Source organism: Ahaetulla prasina, chromosome 1 (genome assembly GCF_028640845.1).
Source record: "Ahaetulla prasina isolate Xishuangbanna chromosome 1, ASM2864084v1, whole genome shotgun sequence".
NCBI classification, from domain to species: domain Eukaryota; kingdom Metazoa; phylum Chordata; class Lepidosauria; order Squamata; family Colubridae; genus Ahaetulla; species Ahaetulla prasina.
The window spans coordinates 308,759,958-308,784,151 of NC_080539.1; the positions used below are offsets into that span (position 1 = coordinate 308,759,958).

Sequence of the window (24,194 nt, forward strand, 5' to 3'; positions counted from 1 at the left end):
AGGGCTGTATGACTCGTCACAATTTCTAAATCATGTCTGTCCAGCAGGTGGTGCCCGAGTAACAGTTATTTTCATGTAAAATAACCTAAGAAGAACTTTTTCAGGCCTAAAAATATCATTCAGAGATTTATCAAAACAGGCAACTTTATCTATTAAAAAGCGTCTGAATTGATGTTTTATAAAATACAGCTTTTCATCATACTTTTCTGGACAAAGCAGGAAGAAAATAAAAAACAGGAAGAAGAAATGCATCTAATTTACAGATAAACATCCACTGAAAATGTATGATTAAACACTATTAAATAAATCCATTAAATAATAGGAATCAGTAGATTGTTAAGTTAAAATCTAATGGTTATTCTAAGGGACTTTGCTTTAGTCCTAAATTCTAAATATCTCAATTTTTAAAAAAAAAACAAAATACATATTGGACCAATGCTGTTACTTCAGATGATTTCAGTGGGGAGGAAAGAAACTAAAATCCTATAGTTTGTATTTCAATTCCTTCCCCAAGAAGGAACATAATTTATTCAGTAAAGGATAATACAAGTTTACCAGCAAAATGTTTAAATACACACTGAAATAAATGGAGGTGAATATACCGTATTTTTCAGTGTATAAGACGCACCCCCCCACAAAAAAAATGGGTGGAAATGTCTATGCAGTCTTATAACAGTGAATTTTTCTGAAGCCCCGCCCACTTGCTGGCCCCCTCCCTTCGGCCGTTTTTGGTCTCCGCACGTTCCATTTTAGGAACGGTCCAGGCTGCAGTGATCGCCACAGCACATTGCTGTTGATCACCGCCTCCATGCGTCGCGTTTTCAGCCTCCGCAAGGCCTGTTTTTGGCTTCTGCGTGTTGTGTTTTCGGCCAGTTCCAGGCGGTGGGGAGTGGCGGCAGCGGCGGTGATTCCCGCCGCCTGGAACGGGCCAAAAACATGATGTACAGAGGCAGCAATGGGCTGTGGCATCTAATTCCTTGTGAAAAACACTACAGGAACTGATGTATTATGTTGATTAGTGCTCATCAGACATAAGAGTTGCTGTATCTTTAAATTTTTAAATATGTATGTGTGCAAATATACACACAGAAGTCCAAAGCGCTTTTTTGGTCAACCAGCAAATACTTTTCATAGCTATTTGTTGCTATGCCATACTTCAATAAAAAACAGAATGTTTTAATCATTGCTATTCACAATTCATGCTGTTCTCATGCCATTAATGAAATAAAAATTAGGGATTTTTTCTCTCTCTCTCTTTTTCTGTTTGGGGAAAAAAATGAACATTCTGCCTAGGCAACCAAGTTAGCCAACTAAATGACTATATGAAACATGAAAGACATCCTATGCAGCAGTTTTTAAAGATATAAAATGCAGGAAAGGCAACTGCTGTTAAAGAATCACAATTGCTGACTTTGGTTATTTATTCTAGATGAAAGTACAAAACTAGAAAGAAGCTCTTAACTTCAACACTTATCAATATATTTCTCTTATTTTCAATGTGAAATAATACTTCAAGATGATATATGTACATAATGTTGTCAGTTCAAGCTGTCGTACAAAATATAAATGCCCCTTTAAAAAGATATTTTACAAACAGAGTTATGTACAATTGTTCCGTTTGGATGTCTGGGCTCTGGGAAATGTAAATTGTATAGTGGAGGTGGAACTGTATGATGGAACATGATCCAAAGAAAACAAAATCAATATGTATATTTTTCTGAAGAAAGACAGATATTAAAAATTGTGAAATTTTAATTTTAATCCAAAAACATATTAAAGACATATTTTACTCCCTTCTCCACATCCTTTAACTTTTTTGAATGAATGACTGCTTCACTGCTTTAAACTTTTATTAATAAAAATCCTCTATGTTTAATTATGTTATTATGCCATATGATAGATAACATTTAGGAATTACCAGAAATGGCATTTAGAACACACAGCCAAATGTTAAGTTAAATATATTCATTAATATGCTACAACTCAAAGACAAAATAAAATCCATTTTCATTCAACAAGAAATTAACTTGTTTTTTCCTACCTGGACTACAATTTGTCATATAGCATAAGTTTAACTTGTGGTAGGTCAAATAAAAGTAAAATAATGGAAACATATAAAGAAATAACTGGCACCAAGTTGAAACAAAGTTATAAGCATATATTTTAAACAATTTTGAAGTGGTAATTTTCTCTTCGCAAACATCTGTCATCAACATTTTTAGGAGGAAATCCTAAAAGAAAATCTGCTGGCTGTGAGAAAGGGAGGGGTAAAATCTTGCCATTACATTGAAATTAGAGTTATTTATATATAAAAATAAATGTTATGTTCTCATAAGAGCATTAGACAATTATATCTGTGCTTAACAAAACATTGGTCATTCAAGACTACAATAATTAATATTTAAAGGCTTTCAGATTACCAGAATGTACAGAAGAAAATTAATACAAAAATGTAGTTGAAGGGAAATAAGACTGAAAATATTGATTTCTCTATTTGAATAAAAATACTAAGTATTTAAAACTGAGAAATACTATCACGGAATGTGCCTGGAAAACAAGGTCCATAACTGCTGAACTGGAAAGTGGAAGAAAGATTTAACAATTTGTACCATATATTTTGTTAAATATAAACATTTGTTATTTGTACATAAAACTGTTTCCCAAAACTATTTATAAGTAATTTAGTTGCACTGAAAATCAATTTAATTTTTCATATCTGCCAAGACATTAACTTCCTTTAGTTTTCAATCAGCTTTCCCTAGTGCAGGTTTAGTTAAGTTTTCTGCCAAATGGATTATTTCAAAAGAGTGTTCTCCCCCCCTCCCCATCACCTATAGCACAAAAATGTACAGAGTGCTGAAGTAAACTGCAGAGTTTATACTTCTTTCAAAGACCAGTCGGAAGAAGAAAAAGCTTTCAGGTTGCAAAAACTCCTTCACCACTTGTCTATGCACTTAAAAAGTAGATTAGGCATGGCTTGCATTGGTCAAATGCCGCAGTTTAGACACGTCTTCCACAAGAGGCCTTTCCTAGAGGGTGGGTTTTTCCCTTCTGCATGCCAAGTGCTTCCATGAATTAGATACTTCCCAGCAATAAAGACTTGTCAGCTCATTTTTGCACCCGGACTGATTCATCCTGCAGCCTTATGTTTTCCTCCACAGCATCCACAGATTTCGCCACAGTGGTGGCACGCTCTCAGCGGGAGGTAGCAGCACATACATGGCGCAATGAATGACAAAGTGACGAGGGCCAGCCATCGTAGGCAAAACTTGTCGTCACTCGTGTCGCAGGAGCAAGGGTCAGAGAAGTCCCCTTCAGAGTCTGACATGCAGTGGTAGAGCATGCTCTCGGCACAAAGCATGCAGCTAACTTGGTATATGCATCTTCTAATCGGATCTGGAGCATCTTGGCATTTGCCCCGCCTGTTCTCTTCATGGTTAAACCTTTCTTGACAGTATATGCATCGAGAGCGCTCACCATCCTCTTTCCTTTTTTTGGATTTTTTCAATTTGATAGAAGAAGGCTGTGTTTTGAGTACCACAGAACTCTTAGAATCTTTTAGGGAATTCAGTTTAGGTCCATCTCCAGATGGGTAGAGATAGTCCGATTTTTTATGGTCTGCTTTAGGGCAGTGCAGCGAGGAATCTATTTCATCCCTATCCAAGTCATTTTTCCACATATCAGGATGCCGATAGTCTGCATAGCGACGTATTAGAATATCACGAGGGTTTATCCGAACAATTTCTTCTTCGTCCTGAAAAGTGACGCTCCTGACTGGTTTCTGGGGTATCTACAAAAGAGGAAAGGACACAGAAGGGAAAAGAGGGGCCTTTAATATTACACATAACCATATTGATGACTGAGTGTGTTACTTAAAACAAGCAAAGTATTAAGTCACACCACCTTATGTCTCAGGAGAATCCTTTTTCTTAAAGAGAGCAATTTATTGAATATATCTGCCATATTTAATGTTTTTTCAACAGTCCAAATAACCAAGCACTGCAGTGCTGATAATCCGTATATTAAGTTCATGTTCTCTCACACACAAAACATTTTAAAGTAAAGGACGTGTCTAAAAACTAACGGTCAAATGAATCACTTGAAGGCATCTAAAAATTAAACTGGGATCACGTCAAGCTGTGGGTGATATGCAGTTCTAACATTATTTTAAACTGAAGGAGATGGTGGAAAGCCCCCCCCCTTGAATATCTGGAAATAGGAATTTAAGGAAGAATGGTGAATAATCTGAACCTTAATCAAGCCAGGATCTCTGCAGATAATACTTTACATTTATACCTGATGAATTTGCATTTCCTTTAAAAGCCCAATTATGCAACTGGCAAGTGTTCCTGGACTTGGCTCTTTTTGTTGGAAGAGGAAGCATCATCAATGCCATTTATCAGCTTTGGACTCCTTGCCAAATGTAGTATTATTTAATGAATTTAATTGCACTGGTGACACAAATTCTGGTTACATCCCAGCTGAATTACAGTAATACACTTTGTATGAGGCTATCCTTTGAAAAAGTGCATACATTTCAACTTTGTGTATGTTTGCGTGTACGTATTTCTGTTGTAATTATATAGACAACTGATTCATATCTGGAACCAATCCGTCATATTGGTATTGACAATCTGAAAGTAAGCTTATATACAATACCCAAGATCCTACTTTCCAAACCATCTGTGAACGTCATCAAGTTGAGTGTTGAGCACATAGCAATTGTTGCTGTAATAATCCTGGAATGACCTTTCATTCTCCCCACCCTCAAATCCACATGGTTTCTCTCTTGCTTTTTAAATACTGGTCTGTATTCCAATGATTTTATTATTATATTCAATAATTATTTTTATCTACTGCTGTTGTTTTGAGGATATTAACTGCTTTTTCTGCTATAGCAGAATTTGATAATAATAAAGGCAGAATCCAGTTATGTGCGAGTAGAAACTGCATATTGGTATTTCCTCCCCTACCTCCATAAGTTGTGTGTATGGTCAATATCTGAGGGATAAAAACTGTCAGTAAAAACTAATTCAGTAAAAGAAACCATCAAATTTTGCTTGAAATTTTGAAGCACATAAATCTCAAACATGAGGGGATTCAGAAGGTTTTTTATCCCCCAGTTTGATTTCTTCCTAAATTTGTAGCACTACAATTTCAAACATCCACTGCTAAATTAGGAAGGTTGAAAGAAAGAATTTGGTCTTGAGTGATTCATGTTGAGCTAAGCCTAGAACGTTCCTTGTGAACATGAGCTTTAAATCATGTTACAGAGGTAAGGTTTGGTACAGGTGCAGAAGTAAAAGTAACTTTGGAGCTCAGGCCTGAATTATTTCAAAATGCTTTTAGAAGGGAAAAAAACCCCTCGATTACTTGAAGTACTTGCTTAATAAATACATTAACACTTGTGTTAGGAACTGTAGCCAGGACCAAAGAAGTTGTTCACTTTGCTGGCATCCAATGGAAATCCACAAAACCGAGACAGAAATAACTTTTCCATAGCCTTCTAAAGGATTGGCTGGTGATGACAGAAGCATCTTTCACTAAGTAAGTTTGCTATAACATTTTAGTTTATAAGTAAAGATTAAAAAGCAAATAGCCGTCTCCTATCCCTGCCAAAGGCAAAGACAAGATGCTCTATTATAGGGCAGAGCAACCTTATGTTGGGATATTTGAGATTCACTATGACTTACTTGGCTCAAACTAATGAAAATCACTCTTGCCAAATGGTTCAAACTCTCTACATAATGAGCAAGCTAAATATGGAATTCTTTAGAATCTAATTCAAGTTCCATTCTCAATTAAAGCACGGCATGCAAATCAAAAGTTTTGTTACAGATAGTGCTAAATTTTAATTACAGAGTAGTTCAGTCATTACTATGGAAAATCAGTGTGCATGGTAACAAAAGGATCGTTTGATTCATGGATGTAAACTGGCTTATAATGCTGTTCAGAACCAAATAGCCAGTATAAGTTTGGACAAACACAAAAGGTATTTGTTCAAATATTTATGGAAGTATGATCTTCACCTAAGAACATAGCTTGCCTAGAATTGAATAAATTGAATCCAAACAGAAAAAAACAATGTGTGAGATATTTCTACCATGCTTCGGCACAAACAGATGCAAGAGAAATAAAACACAGCACCACTATAGAATTACAGAATGTCCTTATCTTTAAAGACTTATTTCATCAAGGTTTTTTGGCACTGGAAGAGACTTAATATCAAGCATTTCAGTTTTCTCAGCCTAAATTCAAAGTTTCCATAAAAATTATGAATTTCATGGCTTGTTAGAAACTTCAAATGGTTGCTGAGTGTGACATTGGTGAGATGACAGGCTAGTTGATGGCAAGATAAAGGTAAATGTGAAGGTTTCCTCTTTCCAGTCAAGTCCGACTCCAGGGGGTGGTGCTCATCTCCGTTTCTTAGCCGAGAAGCCAGCGTTGTCCGAAAACACTTCCATGGTCATATGGCTAGCATGATTTACATGCTTAGGTACACAAAATGCTGTTACCTTCTCACCTAGGTGGTACCTAACTATCTACTCACATTTGCATGCCTTCGAATTGTTTAGGTGGGTAGGAGTGGGGCAAGTAACGGGAGCTCACCCCATCATTTCTTGAACTGGGTTGTCTGCTTTCCAGCTAACAAGCTCAGCGTCTTTAATCACTGAGCCATTGCGCCCCCTCCCCCACAGCTGAGGGGGAAAAGGTGAGGGAAAAAACAACGGAAATCTGTCATAGAATGTGGATAGAGGAGTCTCCAACACATCAGTTAATTATGCAAACCAGAGAAGCAAGTTCAAAGCACCTAGTTCTGCTGTTAAGCAAGCAACAGTTACTCATTACGGCCAAATCATAGCGAGAATTATTATTTGTTTGAAAGCATAAACTTCCACTCCTTCATGACATTTCACATCATTGCAGGGAAATCTCTATTCTGTTATGTCTGAACTGGAGCAGTGATATTGCTAGATATAATTCTGGTAGCATTTCAGAGGTATCTTTTGATACATTCAATATATAAGTTGCTTTTCGGATTCCAGTTGACATCGTAGCAAGAAAGGCTTGGAAAATAGAGGGCTCCATCAAGCCCTGCGAAATTTAGCTGGTCACCATTGTTGGGCGGCCCAAAGGGGTCAAAGCCACCTTTTAGGGGCGGCAAAGAAAGGAGAGGTGCTTCGTGGACCTCAAGGAACTCGCAATTTCCTCATTAGATCCGAAGCAAGCTTTCCTTAACAGCAACAGGGACGACGGCCATTTTGGCAGTCACAAGCTGGGACAGCTGGGACCGTAAGATTTGTGCTGGGGCGGTCTGTGGACAAAGCATTGAAACTGGATGAGATAACTTCCAACTTTTACTCCAAAGATTTAATTTAAATACAAGAATTTTAGAAGATAATCTCTAAGCGTTAAGAAAGCAGTGATTAGACACATGGAGAAGATTAAAGACTGAAAATTAAGAGGCAAAAGAAATGTCCAAGGGAAGGTTTAAAATATAGAAAGCCTAGAAAATTGTTTAAACAATTTGAAAGGTGATTTTTGGGACAAACTATCTTGCTTATTTGTATTTTTAAACCCCCTGGACTTATTGGATAATCAGTTGTTTTTGACATACTGTTTAATGTTGGACTTGAGAGCAGAACAGCCATCTGCTGGAAGAAGAGGTATACAGTGTATACAGTCAATACACTGTCCACAAAATATGTATCGTGTGTATTATATTAATTTTTTTTTAAAAAAATATACGAATTGCTTTTTATGGATTACCTGGTTTGGCTGGTTGTGGAAGTACAATCTTCTGGTGTTCAAATCTTCAAAGACCGAGGGTCTTATACATAAGGTTTTGTGAGGATCGTTGCTTGCTAGAGATTCATGTTGGAAAATCGGATCTTTCATTAGCAAACTTGACGTATTTTCTGGAATTTCCTGGAAAAGATTATATATTAAAATACATAGTTAGCGGTTTATTTTTCTTCACTTCCCCTATATAAAAGTTATCCACTGCAATGTTGTTTAGAAATTCAGTTAGTAAGTTGCATATGATACTCAAAGAAACCATTTCATACTTAATTTAAAATGCACCATACATACTATTTTAAATAAATGGAGGTAGTGTTTATGCAGCATCAAAATAAAAATTTAATGAATACACTGGAAGTCCTTTGTCAACTGAAGCAGTGAAAGAGGAAGTAAAGAAGACAGATTAATTTGAGGATATCACTCCTTAAAGGTACTTGCTCAGTGGACATACTTTATCAGAGGTGCAGGAAAGGAAGCAACGATCCAGATCTACAAATATCAAAGCCACACAATATGGGTATATGACCATACAATTGTTCTTATATTTGCCACATAGAAAACTGCTCTAGAACTGAATGAGTATTAATCATTTTCCCAAGCCCTGATTAGCATTATGACTGTTTTGCTTGATAATCAAGGATATCAATCAAGAATTTCCCTAGTTCAAGTAGCCAGTAGTCGAGTAGAATGATGTAGTTAAGAAGTCTCAATCCTGCGGAACAGAGAATAGAATAGAATAGAATAGAATTTTATTGGCCAAGTGTGATTGGACACACAAGGAATTTGTCTTGGTGCATATGCTCTCAGTGTACATAAAAGAAAAGATACGTTCATCAAGGTACAACATTTACAACACAATTGATGATCAATATATCAATATAAATCATAAGGATTGCCAGCAACAAGTTATAGTCATACAGTCATAAGTGGAAAGAGATTGGTGATGGGAACTATGAAACGATTAATAGTAGTGCAGATTCAGTAAATAGTCTGACAGTGTTGAGGAATTATTTGTTTAGCAGAGTGATGGCCTTGGGAAAAAACTGTTCTTGTGTCTAGTTGTTCTGGTGTGCAGTGCTCTATAGCGTCGTTTTGAGGGTAGGAGTTGAAACAGTTTATGTCCAGGATGCGAGGGATCTGCAAATATTTTCACGGCCCTCTTCTTGATTCGTGCAGTATACAGGTCCTCAATGGAAGGCAAGTTGGTAGCAATTATTTTTTCTGCAGTTCTAATTATCCTCTGAAGTCTGTGTTTTTCTTGTTGGGTTGCAGAACCGAACCAGACAGTTATAGAGGTGCAAATGACAGACTCAATAATTCCTCTGTAGAATTGGATCAGCAGCTCCTTGGGCAGTTTGAGCTTACTGAGTTGGCGCAGAAAGAACATTCTTTGTTGTCCTTTTTAATGATGTTTTGATGTTAGCTGTCCATTTGAGATCTTGCGATATGATAGAACCCAGAAATTTGAAGGTTTCTACTGTTGATACTGTGTTGTCAAGTATTGTGAGAGGTGGAAGTATGGAAGGGTTTTCCTAAAGTCTACCACCATTTCTACGGTTTTGAGTGTGTTCAGTTCCAGATTGTTTTGGTTGCACCACAAGGCTAGTCGTTCGACCTCTCGTCTATATCGGATTCGTCATTGTCTCGAATGAGACCAATCACTGTTGTGTCATCTGCGAACTTCAGTAGCTTAACAAATGGATCATTGGAGATGCAGTCATTGGTATACAGAGAGAGAAGTGGGAGAGCACACAGCCTTGGGGGCCCTGTGCTAATTGTACAGGTATTTGATGTGATCTTGCTTAGCTTCACCTGCTGCTTCCTGTTTGTTAGGAAGCTTGTGATCCACTTACAAGTCTGTTCCGGTACCTGTAGCTGGTTTAGCTTAGTTAGAAGAATGTCTGGAATGATGGTATTGAATGCTGAACTAAGGTCTACAAAAAGGACCCTTGCATAGGTCTTTGGAGACTCAAGATGTTGTAGGATGTAGTGCAGAGCCATATTAACAGCATCATCTGTTGATCTATTTGCTCGGTATGCAAATTGCAAGGGGTCTAAGAGCGGATTCGTGATGGTTTTCAGGTAGGAAAGCACTAGCCTTTCAAAGGTTTTCATGACTACAGATGTTAGAGCAACTGGTCTGTAGTCATTCAGTTCCTTGATGGTGGGCTTCTTGGCACTGGGATGATGGTAGAGCGTTTGAAGCAAGAAGGAACATAGCACATCTCTAGTGATTTATTGAAAATATGGGTGAAGATGGGGCCAATTGGTCAGCACAGACTTTTAAGCAAGAAGGAGTTATCTTGTCTGGGCCTGGAGCTTTTCCTGGCTTTTGTCTGTGAAATAGGTCCTGCACTTCCTTTTCTGTGATCACTAGGGTTGTGAACCCAATGAAATGGGGTCAGTTGTAGGAGGCTTGGCTGTTGTTGGTGTGTCTGAGATGGGGTTGTGGAGATAGGTGGCTGTAGTTTCCTTTCAAACCTGCAGTAAAACTCATTCAGGTCATCTGCCAGTTGTTGATTACCTTCAGCCTGGGAAGGAGGTTTGCCATAGCCGGTGATATTTTAAGAGTTTTCCACATGTTTGCTGGTTCATTTGCTGAAAATTGATTCTTTAGCTTTTCAGAGTAGCTTCTTTTGCTGCTCTTATCTCCCTTGTTAGTGCATTTCTGGCCTGATTGTACAGCATTTTATCACCTTTTCTGTAGGCTTCCTCTTTGGAATGTCGTAGCTGCTTAAGTTTAGGTGTAAACCAAGGTTTGTTATTACTGTGTATTCGCAAGTTCCTTGTAGGTACACATAGGTCTTCACAGAAGCTGACATATGATGTTACAGTATCTGTGAGTTCATCCAGGTCTGCAGAGGTATCTTTAAAAATATTCCAATCAGTGCAGTCAAAACATGCCTGTAGCTTTAATTCAGATTCCTCCGTCCAGGTTTTCACTGATTTAATTATTGGTTTTATGGCTTTAAGTCTTTGCCTGTAAGCAGGTACAAGGTGAATCATGCAATGATCAGAGTGTCCTACAGCTGCACGTGGTAAAGACCGATAGGCATCTTTTAGTGTTGTGTAGCAGTGGTCTAGAGTATTCTTGCCTCTGGTGGGACAATTGACATGCTGAAAGTATTTTGGTAGTTCTTTCCTTAAGTTTGCCTTGTTTAGATCTCCCAAAACAATGGGAGATCTAGATGGGAGATCTAGATATTACTATAAGCAGAACAAACATTTCCATTATAATTACTGTAACTCAGATAAATGCCTTGATCATGTCTTAATATAGAAGACATCACCTGGCAAAGTCCATCTTCAAAGAATATTGTATACTTGCCAGCACTTTCACATTTTCAATTATTATAATAATCTGGAGTAAAGTATTTATTGTTTGGCCAATAGGCTTCAAAACAATATAGCCTTTCTAAGTTCTGAGAAAACACTATTAATTCAATAGAAGCTAATACTTTGATCAATTTAGAAATGTCCAACATCCATATTACAGAATTGAACCCAACCTTTGCAGTAAAAATGTTAGATTTACTTTAAGGTAAAGAGTCAGTTCAAATCATCTCTTGGTCACAAAACACGTTGGATGATCTCTCTCTCTCTCTCCTCTTTTAACACAATTGTCTTTGAAATGAATGATTGATGTGGAGATGAATTAGGGAAGACCTCCTCCTATAATCCCCCTTGAGGTTTCACACAGAAGTGGGATAGAAATGTAATGCATATAAAAAATAGAACAGACATGATTCATTCCATGGACAGAGAATGTAATTCACTTTTGTTCTAAATATCATTTGCAAAACATAGTGTGATGTTTAAACCATACATACTCACAACAGGAAAAAACAATGGAAAGGAAAAAAGATCAATAACATACTCCAAATGTAACCAATCCTTGTTATCTTGGACAAATATGATAATGAACATCATGGACCATAAAATGTTTTAAAAAAAACTAAAAGAGGGAAATCAAGCATCATACTGATCACGGATATCTTATTTTGTCAGATGAAAAGTAAAGGAACATAATTTCCAATTAATGCTTCTCAAAAAAAGAAAATCCCATTCTTTAAAACAGGGATGGGTGGGGGGTTGGTGGTGGAGCTTTCTCACATTCCCCCCAAAATTTGCTCCAAAACGCATGTGAACTTTCAGAATAGATTTGGGGATGCCAAAATTTCAAGAAAAAAAATAAAGGCAAAGAAACTTCCATTCAGAAAACAAATCTTGTGATAGGCTGTGAACTCAAATTTTCCAAAGAAAATTATTATTTATTTATTTATTTATTTATTCGTATTTCTATACCGCCCTATCTCCCTAAGGACTCAGGGCGGTGTACAGCCATATAAAAACACACAAATGTAGACAATAAAAACATTCAACTAAAAAACTTATTATAAAGGCCAAATATTTAAAATAAGATATAAATAATAAAACCCAATTTAAAACCCAAGCTAAAATTTAATCATTTAAAAATTTAAAACCCTAGTCCAGTCCTCATAAATGAATAAAGGTGTCTTAAGCACGTGGCGGAAGGTCCGAAGGTCAGGAAGTTGACGAAGTCCTGGGGGAAGCTCGTTCCAGAGGGTGGGAGCCCCCACAGAAAAGGCCCTTCCCCTGGGTGTCGCCAGTCGGCACTGCCTAGCCGACGGCACCCTGAGGAGTCCCTCTCTGTGAGAGTGCACGGGTCGGTGGGAGGCATTCGGTGGCAGCAGACGGTCCCGTAAGTAACCCAGCCCTATGCCATGGAGCGCTTTGAAGATCATTACCAAAACCTTGAAGCGCACCCGGAAAACCACAGGCAGCCAGTGCAGTCTGCGCAGGAGAGGTGTTACATGGGAGCCACGAGGGGCTCCCTCTATCACCCGCGCAGCTGCATTCTGAACTACCTGGAGTCTCCGGGTGCTCCTCAAGGGGAGCCCCATGTAGAGAGCATTGCAGTAGTCCAGGCGAGATGTCACGAGAGCATGAGTGACCGTGCACAAGGCATCCCGGTCTAGAAAGGGGCGCAACTGGCGCACCAGGCGAACCTGGTGGAAGGCTCTCCTGGAGACGGCCGTCAAATGGTCTTCAAAAGACAGCCGTCCATCCAGGAGAACACCCAGATTACGCACCCTCTCCATTGGGGCCAATGACTCGCCCCCAACAGTCAGCCGCGGCTGCAGCTGACTGTACCGGGATGCCGGCATCCACAGCCACTCCGTCTTGGATGGATTGAGCTTGAGCCTGTTTCTCCCCATCCAGACCCGTACGGCCTCCAGACACCGAGACAACACCTTGATAGCTTCATTGGCGTGGTCCGGTGTGGAAAAGTACAGCTGAGTGTCGTCAGCGTACAGTTGGTACCTCACACCAAACCACTGATGATCTCACCCAGCGGCTTCATATAGATGTTGAACAAGAGGCGAGAGAATCGACCCTGAGGCACCCACAAGTGAGGCGTCTCGGGGCCGACCTCTGCCCCCGTCAACACCGTCTGCGACCGATCGGAGAGATAGGAGGAGAACCACCGATAAGCGGTGCCTCCACTCCCAATCCCTCCAACCGGTGCAGCAGGATACCATGGTCGATGGTATCAAAAGCCGCTGAGAGGTCTAATAGGACCAAGGCAGAGGAATAACCCTGTCCCTGGCCCTCCAGAGATCATCCACCAACGCGACCAAAGCCGTCTCAGTGCTGTAACCGGGCGGAAGCGGACTGGAGCAGGTCTAGATAGACGGTTTCCTCCAGGTACCGGGGCAGCTGACATGCCACCACACTCTCTACAACCTTCGCCGCGGCGGGTTGGAGACGACGATAATTACCTAACACAGCTGGGTCCAGGAAGGCTTCTTGAGGAGAGGCCTCACCACCGCCTCTTTCAAGGCGGCCGGAAGACCCCTCCAACAAAGAAGCATTTTTAATCCCCTGGAGCCAGCCTCGTGTCACATCCTGTGCGGCCAGCACCAACCAGGTCCAGTAAACATGTGGTGGCATTCAACCTACCCAGCAACCTGTCCATGTCCTCGGGAGCCACAGGGTCAAACTCATCCCAAACAATCTCAACAAGACGACTCTCAGACATCCCACCGGATCTACCCAATTTTGGTCCAGACCGTCCCGAAGCTGAGCGATTTTGTCGTATAGATAACCACTAAACTCCTCAGCACGTCCCTGCAACGGGTCATCCCGCTCCCCTGTTGAAGGAGGCGAGTTACCGAAACAGGGCGGCGGCGGTTATCTGCTGACGCAATGAGGGAGGAGACGTAGCAACATCTCGCTTCCCCCATTGCCACTAAGTAAGTCCTAGTATAGGACCTAACTAGTGTCCGATCAGCCTCCGAACGACTGGACCTCCAAGAACTCTCTAGGCGTCTTCTCTGGCGTTTCATCTCCCTCAGCTCCTCTGGATAACAGGGGCTGGTTGAGACCTCGCGGGTCAGAGGCCGCAAAGGCACGACACGATCCAAGGCCCCGCGCGGCTCGTTCCCAAGCCACGACAAGTTCCTCGGTCGTGCCGTGAGCCAGACCCTCAGGAAACGGCCCAAGCTCCGTCTGGAACCTCTCCGGGTCCATCAGGCGCCTGGGACGGAACCAGCGAATTGGTTCCGTCTCCCTGCGGTGTTGAGTGGCGGTCAGAAAGTCTAGGCGAAGGAGGAAGTGATCTGACCATGACAAAGGCTCAATGACTAAATCCCTCAAGTCCAGATCCTTCAACCACTGTCCAGAGATGAAAATCAAATCCAGAGTGCCACCCCCACTGTGAGTAGGGCCATCAACTACTTGAGTCAGGTCCAAGGCCGTCATGGAAGCCATGAACTCCCGAGCAACTGAAGATGACAGGCCGGTCGATGGCAAGTTAAAGTCCCCCATGACAATAAGTCTGGGGGTCTCCACCGCCACTCCAGCCAACACCTCCAGGAGCTCGGGCAGGGCTGCTGCCACGCCGCAAGGAGCCAGGTACGTGACAAACAAGCCCACCTGACATCTATGACCCCACCTCACAAAGAGGGATTCACACCCGGCAATCTGAGGTACAGTGGTCTCCCTCGGCTCCAGGCTCTCTCTAATCACAACCGCCACTTTATTGACCACACTGTCAATAACTGCTACCAAGCCAAGACCAATAAACATAAAAAAGGGTTTCTAGGCTATAGGCAGAAAAAGTGCCAAGTTTAATACGAAGACCCTGTAAGCCTTAATCACCAAAACCCAAATTATTTGAAAGGGCTTTAGACATGGCATAAAGATTCTTCACTAGATATACAATGATGAATTTCTGAGACACTTCAGACAAACTCTTTGTCTGTTCAAGAATACATGGGTACCAAGCAGTGGTTCAGGTGAACCGGCAGTGGCGGTGGCAGGAGGCTCCACCCACCCGCCCGGACATCACCATGGATGCTCTGCGCATGCGCAGAAGGCTCTGCACATGTGGCGCATGCGCTCACATTTGCAAACCAATAGCAAAGGTAAGTGAATACCACTACTGGTACCAAGTCTACATTTTATAACAGAGCTAGTGATATGAAAGTCACCTGTTTCATCAATTATCAAAATGTTTCTATAGTAGCATTCATGCTGTTAACAGAGAAGTTAGCCACATAAATTATCTATCAATTCCACCATGAGATGGGCTATTTTGTAGGGCTGTGCAATACATTTAGAGGTACACTGATCACAGCTGCACAGAAGCCTTTTCCCTATGCTCTGAGTGTGTGTATGCCCAAAGGACACTTTATTTGGAATTGCCACTGAAGTAAAGCTGTGCAGAACTGAAAAATAGCTGCCATCAGGAAATAAGTATTCAAGGCGGGGAACGCTGCTCTATCTGTATGAAAATGTTTTTTTCACAAGTTCTGTTCTCCCAGAATGCAGCTGTTGAAGGCTACTCTAACAGAGCCATTAAGATCAGGTATTCAGCACAGACAAAGGTAGTCAGCTTTCTACCAAAATGCATTTTTTTTAAATCCAAAAAATTCTTTCTTCAAAGTTAAAACGTTGTTGATTAAAAAAATATCAATACAAGTGAGGCCAAGACACAGTCCTATTTGTGGTAATGTCCCACTGAAGGAAATCTAGCTGCATGTAAATTTCATTACTATAGGCAGTAGTTGTGCTCAATTCAGCAACATACAGACATTACTCTACTTACAAACTTTTGATGATACAAACAAACCTGTCTGCAACTCCAACCTAGAAGGTCCTGGATGGTTAGTTTACAGGATGCCACATAGGCATGTTTGTTTGGACTTGCAAACAAAATGGACTTACAAGCAGCCTCCTGAATGTAGCAATAGCAATAAAGACTTATTATACTGCTTCGCAGTGCTTTGCAGCCCTCTCTAGGTGGTATAGAGTCAGCATACTGCTGGGGTCCTCATTTTACCCACCTTGAAAGGATAGACGGCCGAGTCAACCTTGAGCCTGGTGAGATTTGAACTGCTAAATTGCAGGCAGCTGGCAGTTAGCAGAATTAGCTGCAGTACTGCATTCTAACCACTGCACCCCATGGCTCTGTAACCAATTGAGCACTGTCTGCACACTAAATTGGACAGATCCAGTTTATAAGCATTGGCCAATATAAGCATTCCTGCAATCCTGAAAACGTGCAGTATATTTACTCTGCACTATGGCAATATATTGATCTATATGATTTTAAGCATCAGGAAGAGCTACATTAGTGATGGCGAACCTTTTCGGCACTGACAAAGGTAGTCAGCTTTCTACCAAAATGCATTTTTTTTAAATCCAAAAAATTCTTTCTTCAAAGTTAAAACGTTGTTGATTAAAAAAATATCAATACAAGTGAGGCCAAGACACAGTCCTATTTGTGGTAATGTCCCACTGAAGGAAATCTAGCTGCATGTAAATTTCATTACTATAGGCAGTAGTTGTGCTCAATTCAGCAACATACAGACATTACTCTACTTACAAACTTTTGATGATACAAACAAACCTGTCTGCAACTCCAACCTAGAAGGTCCTGGATGGTTAGTTTACAGGATGCCACATAGGCATGTTTGTTTGGACTTGCAAACAAAATGGACTTACAAGCAGCCTCCTGAATGTAGCAATAGCAATAAAGACTTATTATACTGCTTCGCAGTGCTTTGCAGCCCTCTCTAGGTGGTATAGAGTCAGCATACTGCTGGGGTCCTCATTTTACCCACCTTGAAAGGATAGACGGCCGAGTCAACCTTGAGCCTGGTGAGATTTGAACTGCTAAATTGCAGGCAGCTGGCAGTTAGCAGAATTAGCTGCAGTACTGCATTCTAACCACTGCACCCCATGGCTCTGTAACCAATTGAGCACTGTCTGCACACTAAATTGGACAGATCCAGTTTATAAGCATTGGCCAATATAAGCATTCCTGCAATCCTGAAAACGTGCAGTATATTTACTCTGCACTATGGCAATATATTGATCTATATGATTTTAAGCATCAGGAAGAGCTACATTAGTGATGGCGAACCTTTTCGGCACTGAATGCCCAAATTGGAACGCGTGTGCATGCGCACTGGAAACCCAAAGACCAGTTGGCCAGTGTGCATGTGCATGCCGGCCAGCTGGTCTTTGGATTTCCGGCACGCAGCTGGTTTTCGCACGCACCATAAACTTGAAGACCAGCTGGCCAGCATGCGCATGCCTGTTTTTTGGCCCTTTTTTAGATGCTCCGGTGCCTGCGAAGACACGTGCCATAGGTTCGCCATCATGGAGCTACAGTAATGTAAACCAATTTATTTACCCTCCAGTTTAGGCTACTATGAATTTGCATGGGTTCATTCCTAAAAATAGTAATAAAACAGTAACAGAACAAAAAAATAATAATCAGGAAACATAATTCCAACAAAAGGCCCAACACAAGTTGTTATAGTGAAAAATAAGCCTAAACGAACATTTTTATAGTAAAATAAGTGAAAAAAACTCACGGCATTAATGGTCATTAAGTTCTCTATCTGACTATACACAAACACAGAAATACAAATGCCTGATTCTTTTCTACTGCCAAAGCAATTACACACCTATATTCAATATCCCTCAACTGTAACACTGGCATAAACTACCCATTATCACCTGTAAAGGAACTTATATTGATTTTTAATGCACAGCAGATACCTGGTTTGCTCTCAGCTGCTGGTATAAAAATTACTGTTCTATGGTTGCTAAGACATACTTTGACTTTTTTCCAAGACTATTAAAACATTTCTGTGTGCACAAGCAAAAGGATGCTGGATAAAGGAGTAATAAAACGATTCCAGCTGTAGCAGTCCAGCAGAACTCAAAAGCTGGAAGACAGCTGCAGAGAAAATAAAAAACAGATCGGTATTTGCTCTTCTTCAAACCTCCTCTCCATACTTTTCCCAGGATAAAGCTCCGAGGAGAGAACATTGTGCTCTTCTGCAAATCATGTTAAGGCAGTAATTTAAGAAGTGAAATGAAAATAAGGGGTACCAGCGCTGTACTCGTTTACCTTTTACAGGATCTTCCACATTTTCCAAAAGCATTTTACTCATCAGACCCTTTCTTTAGAACATATTTTAAAAAGATGAAGAACACAAACATCAAATTTGAAATCATCCCCACTTTGTGATTTCACAGACAGCAGCAATTGCTTTCAATACCAACAATGGATTTTCTCCAATTAGTTGCATTCTTCTTGCCCAACATCCTGAATAGCTTCTGAAGCAGCCTATGGTCTAGGAAATATTTTATGTAGCCATTTAAAACAGAATGTTTCCCACATAAAGCATCTGCTAAAAGCATGAGTGAACCACAGATAACAGCAGTTTCTGTTTCTCAGGATCCAAGTGCATGCACATGATCAAAGCTGCCACCTTTTGTCTACTTCATTTCCCTGAACAGCTTTCACAATGTGGGTTTACTGTCATGTGAGGATATTCAGAATCATGGCCTAAGGTCTCTGTTGCTGATCAAATCAGTGAGAATCTCTTTACAAACATGGCCAAATCTATTTTTATGCATAAGTTACCTCTCAATCAAACAGTAACACTGTAAGAGAGCACTCACTTCAGATGCTTAAGAAGATTTAGCAAATTCCTTCGGAGAACAAGCAAAGTATGATGTCTTGCTGTTTTCTGGCATACTCAGAAAGCAAGCTGAAAATAGAAATTCTCCTATCCCAACTATCCCAAGGGCCGCGGTGTGGCTCAGGCTGTAAGAAGCCTGTTATTAACAGCAGCTGCCTGCAATTACTGCAGGTTCTAGTCCCACCAGGCCCAAGGTTGACTCAGCCTTCCATCCTTTATAAGGTAGGTAAAATGAAGACCCAGATTGTTGGGGGGCAATAAGTTGACTTTATATATAAATATACAAATAGAATGAGACTATTGCCTTACACAATGTAAGCCGCCCTGAGTCTTCGGAGAAGGGCGGGATATAAATGTAAAAACAAAAAAACTGAAAACCACACATGAAAACAGCCTTTATTTCACAACAGCTGGCCAGCATTTTATGATAGGGTTTATAAGTAACTCCCTTATCCAGATGTTCAGAGAACAGGGTTGCCCCTCCTGGGAATATGCCTTTAGCAGCACCCCTTTCCTGTAGTTATAGTTACTTTCCCAAGTTTTATAGATCACAAACTGAATTTACACAAATCCTCACATCTTTCTTCCCACAAACATGGATAGTGGGATTCATGAAGATGCAACCAAGTAGTTAAGGAGAAAATTTTATTTTATTTTTCTTTTAGGTTAAGGCTCTTAATTTATAGGCAATCTTATGAAAAGCTTCACTAAATCACCTCAAATTTATTGGATGAAGAGATTAAAAACGCCAGATCAATCCCTCTACTTTTGAATGAAATTCAGTTTAATCAAACTATATATTTAACATGACTTCTGAGTAAAATCCTATATAGTATTCTTATACTGATGCACTTTTAAGAAATCAAGTGTTGAGGCTTTCAGCTACCAGATTCAAATGGTAGAAAGCACTCCTTCCGACCTTAAACCACTCAGCAGATTTTAGCTACATGTTTTTAAGTGGGTTTCAAGTGTCACATGTAAGGCTAGCTGCAGATGTTTGAAACAGAGAATGTAAAGAAACAAAGAAGAAATGCTTTTCTAGATTCTCCACTGAGAGAGGATCTGCTTTTAATTTTATTAGTCCTGAAGATCCTATCTACTGGAACACAATTTCTTTAGCAGTGTGCTCCTTTGGGAATGTCTGTTCTTGCAAGTGTGACTTGCCAGAAGTAGTTTACAGAGACCTTACAAAATCAGGAAACCTACATTTCTCTTGGCTTTGTGAACTGGAGGAAGTTTTTACACTATGAAGATTGATTATTGTTTGAGGCAGGTTAAAAATCCAGCAGGGATTATCAAAATAGTGTACAATTTACTATTTACCAACCCTCCTAATTTAACCTTTTTTCCCCCCTCAGCGATATATGAGCATTCCAAATTGGGCTATCTCACAGTAGTAGTCCACATTTTAACTGTATTACCTGGATATTTTAAAATACAGCTAGTCCTCGATTTACAACAGTTCATTTAGTGACCATTCAGTTACAACAGCACTGAAAAATGTGACTTATGACTGTTTTTCAAACGACCATTGTGGCATTCCATGACAACATAATCAAAATTCAAATGCTTTGGCATCTGACTCATATTTCTGACCGTTGCAGTGTCCTGGAGTCATGTGATCACCGTTTGCGATCTTCTGACAAGCAAAGTCAATGGCTAAGTCAGTTTCATTTAACAACTGTGCTACTAATCTAACAACTGCAGTGATTCACTTAACAACTGTGGCAAGAAAGGTCGTAAAATGGGGCAAAATTCACTTAACAAATGCCTCACTTAAAAACAGACATTTTGGGCTCAATTGTGATTGTAAGTCAAGAACTACCTGTAACCAATCCAGAACTGATTTTGGTTTTCCAGCTACAATAGCTCAGTCATTTTCTAATAAACTAAGATTCCTGGTTCTTTATTTAGTTACTTGCAGCTGAATTCTCAGCCAAAAACAAAAATGTCTCTTATCATTCCAAGTTCATAGCCTTCTACTTGGCAGGATTTCATTTCATTCCATTTCTATTACTCCGGTTCCAGTTCTTCCTGTGCAGCTTCCTGGTCCTTCTTCTGTACTCATAATACCTTCCAAATTAGTGTTGTCTATTTCAAGACTCAGACTTCCTTTCTAAAACAAATACTTCAACATTATTAAATTAAAACAAACTTGATCAATTACATTAGTGCTTCCTTCCAACTCCAATGTTTCTTTTTAATACAATGCTTTATCAACACAATTGTAACTTAGTGACTGGAAGTAGTCATATGGATATGCAACATGTTCATTTTAAATATTTTTTTCTTTTGTGGTTTTGTTCTGTATACATTCTTTTATTACAATTCCAATTTCTTTGAGCAGTCTCTCAAAAGACTGCTGCATTATATTTCCTTCTACATTTTAGTATCTGCATATGCTGACCAAATATGTATATTTTATTTGAATGCTGGACAAAGTAATTGATTTTCAGATAACATGATACTTGATTGTCAAAGGTTTGACATACATACACAAAGAGAAGACTCTACTCTTCAAAATATAGACAAGCAATTATATTTCCAAGTTAGCATTTCTCTTTATATATAAAACACAGTGGAAAACAACTTTCTTAGTCTCTAAAGGCTGCAGAAAGCATGAACAGTAAAGGTATCACTTAAATGGGTGGTCCAAAATATTACACTGGGAGATGTTAAGAATTAAGTTTCAAAGAGGCCTACAGATTTTCCCCCTCATTTCCCCCACCACAAGGAAGTAATCATCCAATAATTTTGAGGCAATTAAGGTGCCGTTGTTGTCTCAACAGCTTCCCAGAGCTTTAAAATATATTTTTTCTTCCTTATTTTTTTAACCCCTCGCCCCCAATGGAGGCAAATTATAACTATCAATACTTCGTTCCTGAATTTCAGCAGAATATCTGGAAGGCACAAAATGGTTGTGACCTCTGGCTGTCTGCTCTTTAGCCAAGGCAATGAAAATTGTAGTCATAAGTTATCTTACCAGGAAGTTAATGTGATTGCTTCTTTATAAAGGTTTGCCCTGCAAATACATGTGATCTATTGATGAACTATGAACAAGCGCGCACACACACACACACACACACAACCCTTTGGGGTTAGTCCAATACTCTAATCCATATTCAGATGTCTATTTTAGAACTAATGAGAAATCAATGAATCCACTAACCCTGAAAGTCTATATTCAAGTGAAAACTGTGGAAAGGCAGATTCTCACTGCCTTTTACAAAGCTGAAGATTTCTTTTCCTTTTCAGATAATTTCACCTCTATAGTTATATTTGATTAAAACCATCCATGTTGGACAGATACTTTGAAAACTTGATTTAAAACGCTTGTTTACTTGCCTGAAACATGTATTTTCTTTCCAGATATCACCAGTAAATTTGATGATTTTGGAAATAAGCTTCAGTTTGTTATCAAGCTTGCTATAAAAATTTGTTCTAAGTTACTGGCTTTGTCTTTGTTCTAATTTGAGGGTTTTTTCCTCTCGATACCATATATGCAAACAGGAAAGCAGATAAAAAGTTCAGGATATTTATCAAAAGAAAATGTTGATCTCCTTTTGGTGTGTGTGTGTGTGTGTGTTGTGCACTTTCTTTTTGCCTTGTGACTTATATACTGTATTCCAAACCAGAATGACTAGTTTGGGTAACGAAATCTGTAACTAACAAGGAAAACTCACTTGACACAAGTAAAGCTCCCTGCCTTACCAAAATTAATCTACCGTATATACTCGAATATAAGCCGATCCGAGTATAAGCCGAGGTCCCCAATTTTACCCCAAAAACTGGGGTAAACTGGGGACTCGAGTATAAGCCGAGGGTGGGAAATGGGGCACCTACCGGTTGAAACCCTCCCTCCCTCAGCTGAGAAGGCTGGCGGCTCCCCGCCCGCCCTCTCACTGCACCGGCAGGGCTTCAGTCCGTAAAATGTGAAAAAGAAAAAAAACTCGAGTATAAGCCGATATACTCGAGTATAAGCCGAGGGCTTAAAAAACAAAAACTTCAGTATAAGCCGATCCAGTATAAGCCGATCCAGTATAAGCCGAGGGGACGTTTTTCAGCACAAAAAATGTGCTGAAAAACTCGGCTTATACTCGAGTATATACGGTATTCTAAATTTAATAGAATTTATTCTAAAAATGGGGAAGCAAGTACTGGTAAGCATTAGTATAGTTTTTATTTATAAGATTTGTAGAGATATTCCACATTCACTTTTTGAATAGTAAAAATGGTGGCTGAGAGTAGCCAGGTTTTGAAGGATGCCTACTTGTTTAGAAAAAAAAACATGCAAATGGAAGTGGATGTATTAACATTCTATAAATTTTAAAAGGGATGGCAGAAGCAATTCTTCCTTTGCTTATTGAGGAAATAAAGCAATACCAAAAACAAAGAGAGCTACAGGCGATCCTCAATGGTTCAGGATCTTGTAGAAATCTTGCATTGCCCAGAGTGGTAAGGACATAAAGAGATCCCCTGGCAAATTATGCTCAATTATCACACTAGTGCACTAGTGCACTAGTGCAACTGGTGGTCCGTGAGAAAATGTTGGTGGTCCGCAGAAAAATTATTTGCACTTTTTATATTGCTCTAAATACTACTTGTCTTTTTTTAAAAAAAAATGCATATTAGTGGTCCGCAGGATTTAAAATTATGGATTTAGTGATCCCTGAGGTCTGAAAGATTGGTGACCCCTGCACTAGTGTACGTTCAATAAGAGTAGAAAGAAGAGTCAGTCCTTCCATGGTAGCAGGTGTCAGCAGTAAACCTTATCTCTCCAAAAATGTTAAATGCTTTCTCAGGAATTGGTTTGCTTAACAGAAGGCTACACAGACATAACTCAGCTGGATTCTTTTCTTTACAGCAGGAAACAATGAAGTTGTATACACAAAGATTTGCCCACTGCAGTCGTCATATGGGTCACTGCCCCAGGGTTTAAATTATAGATCTTTTCCAATCCCAGTCAGATTCTTTTGATGGTGTTTGAAGGATGGTTGTTTTCCTTTATGAAATCCATAAACTTTATTCCTGTACATCCCTAATTTTTAATCAAATTCTGGCATGTTTAAAAAAGCAAGAGTTCAATGTTGCTTTTGTTCTTAGATAATCCTGACTATTGGCAGTACCATTACAGAATGAAGTTGTGAAATTTTTTTTTTTAAAAAAACTTTTTTGAATACAGGCAGTCCTGGACTCACAACAGTTAGTTTAGTGACTGTTCAAAGTTACAATGGCCCTGAAAAAAGTGACTTATGATCATTTTTCACACTTAGGACGGTTATAGCATCCCTACAGTCAGGTGAATTATAGTCAGATGCTTGATGACTGGTTCATATTTATGACGGTTGCAGCGTCCTGGGT

At 39.7% G+C, this 24,194-nt stretch overlaps 1 protein-coding gene across 1 annotated transcript in view; it reads right to left on the reverse strand.

Moving 5' to 3' along the window:
* Nucleotides 1–686: 686 nt before the first annotated feature.
* Nucleotides 687–24,194, reverse strand: part of SPRED1 (sprouty related EVH1 domain containing 1) — a 109,646-nt gene continuing 86,138 nt past the window's right edge. The window contains exons 5-6 of the mRNA XM_058162150.1: nt 7,771–7,929; nt 687–3,790 (exon numbers count right to left, since the gene is read on the reverse strand). Coding sequence (XP_058018133.1) covers nt 3,131–3,790; nt 7,771–7,929 — 819 coding nt within the window. The 3' untranslated portion in view covers nt 687–3,130. The remainder of the gene's footprint in view (nt 3,791–7,770; nt 7,930–24,194) is intronic.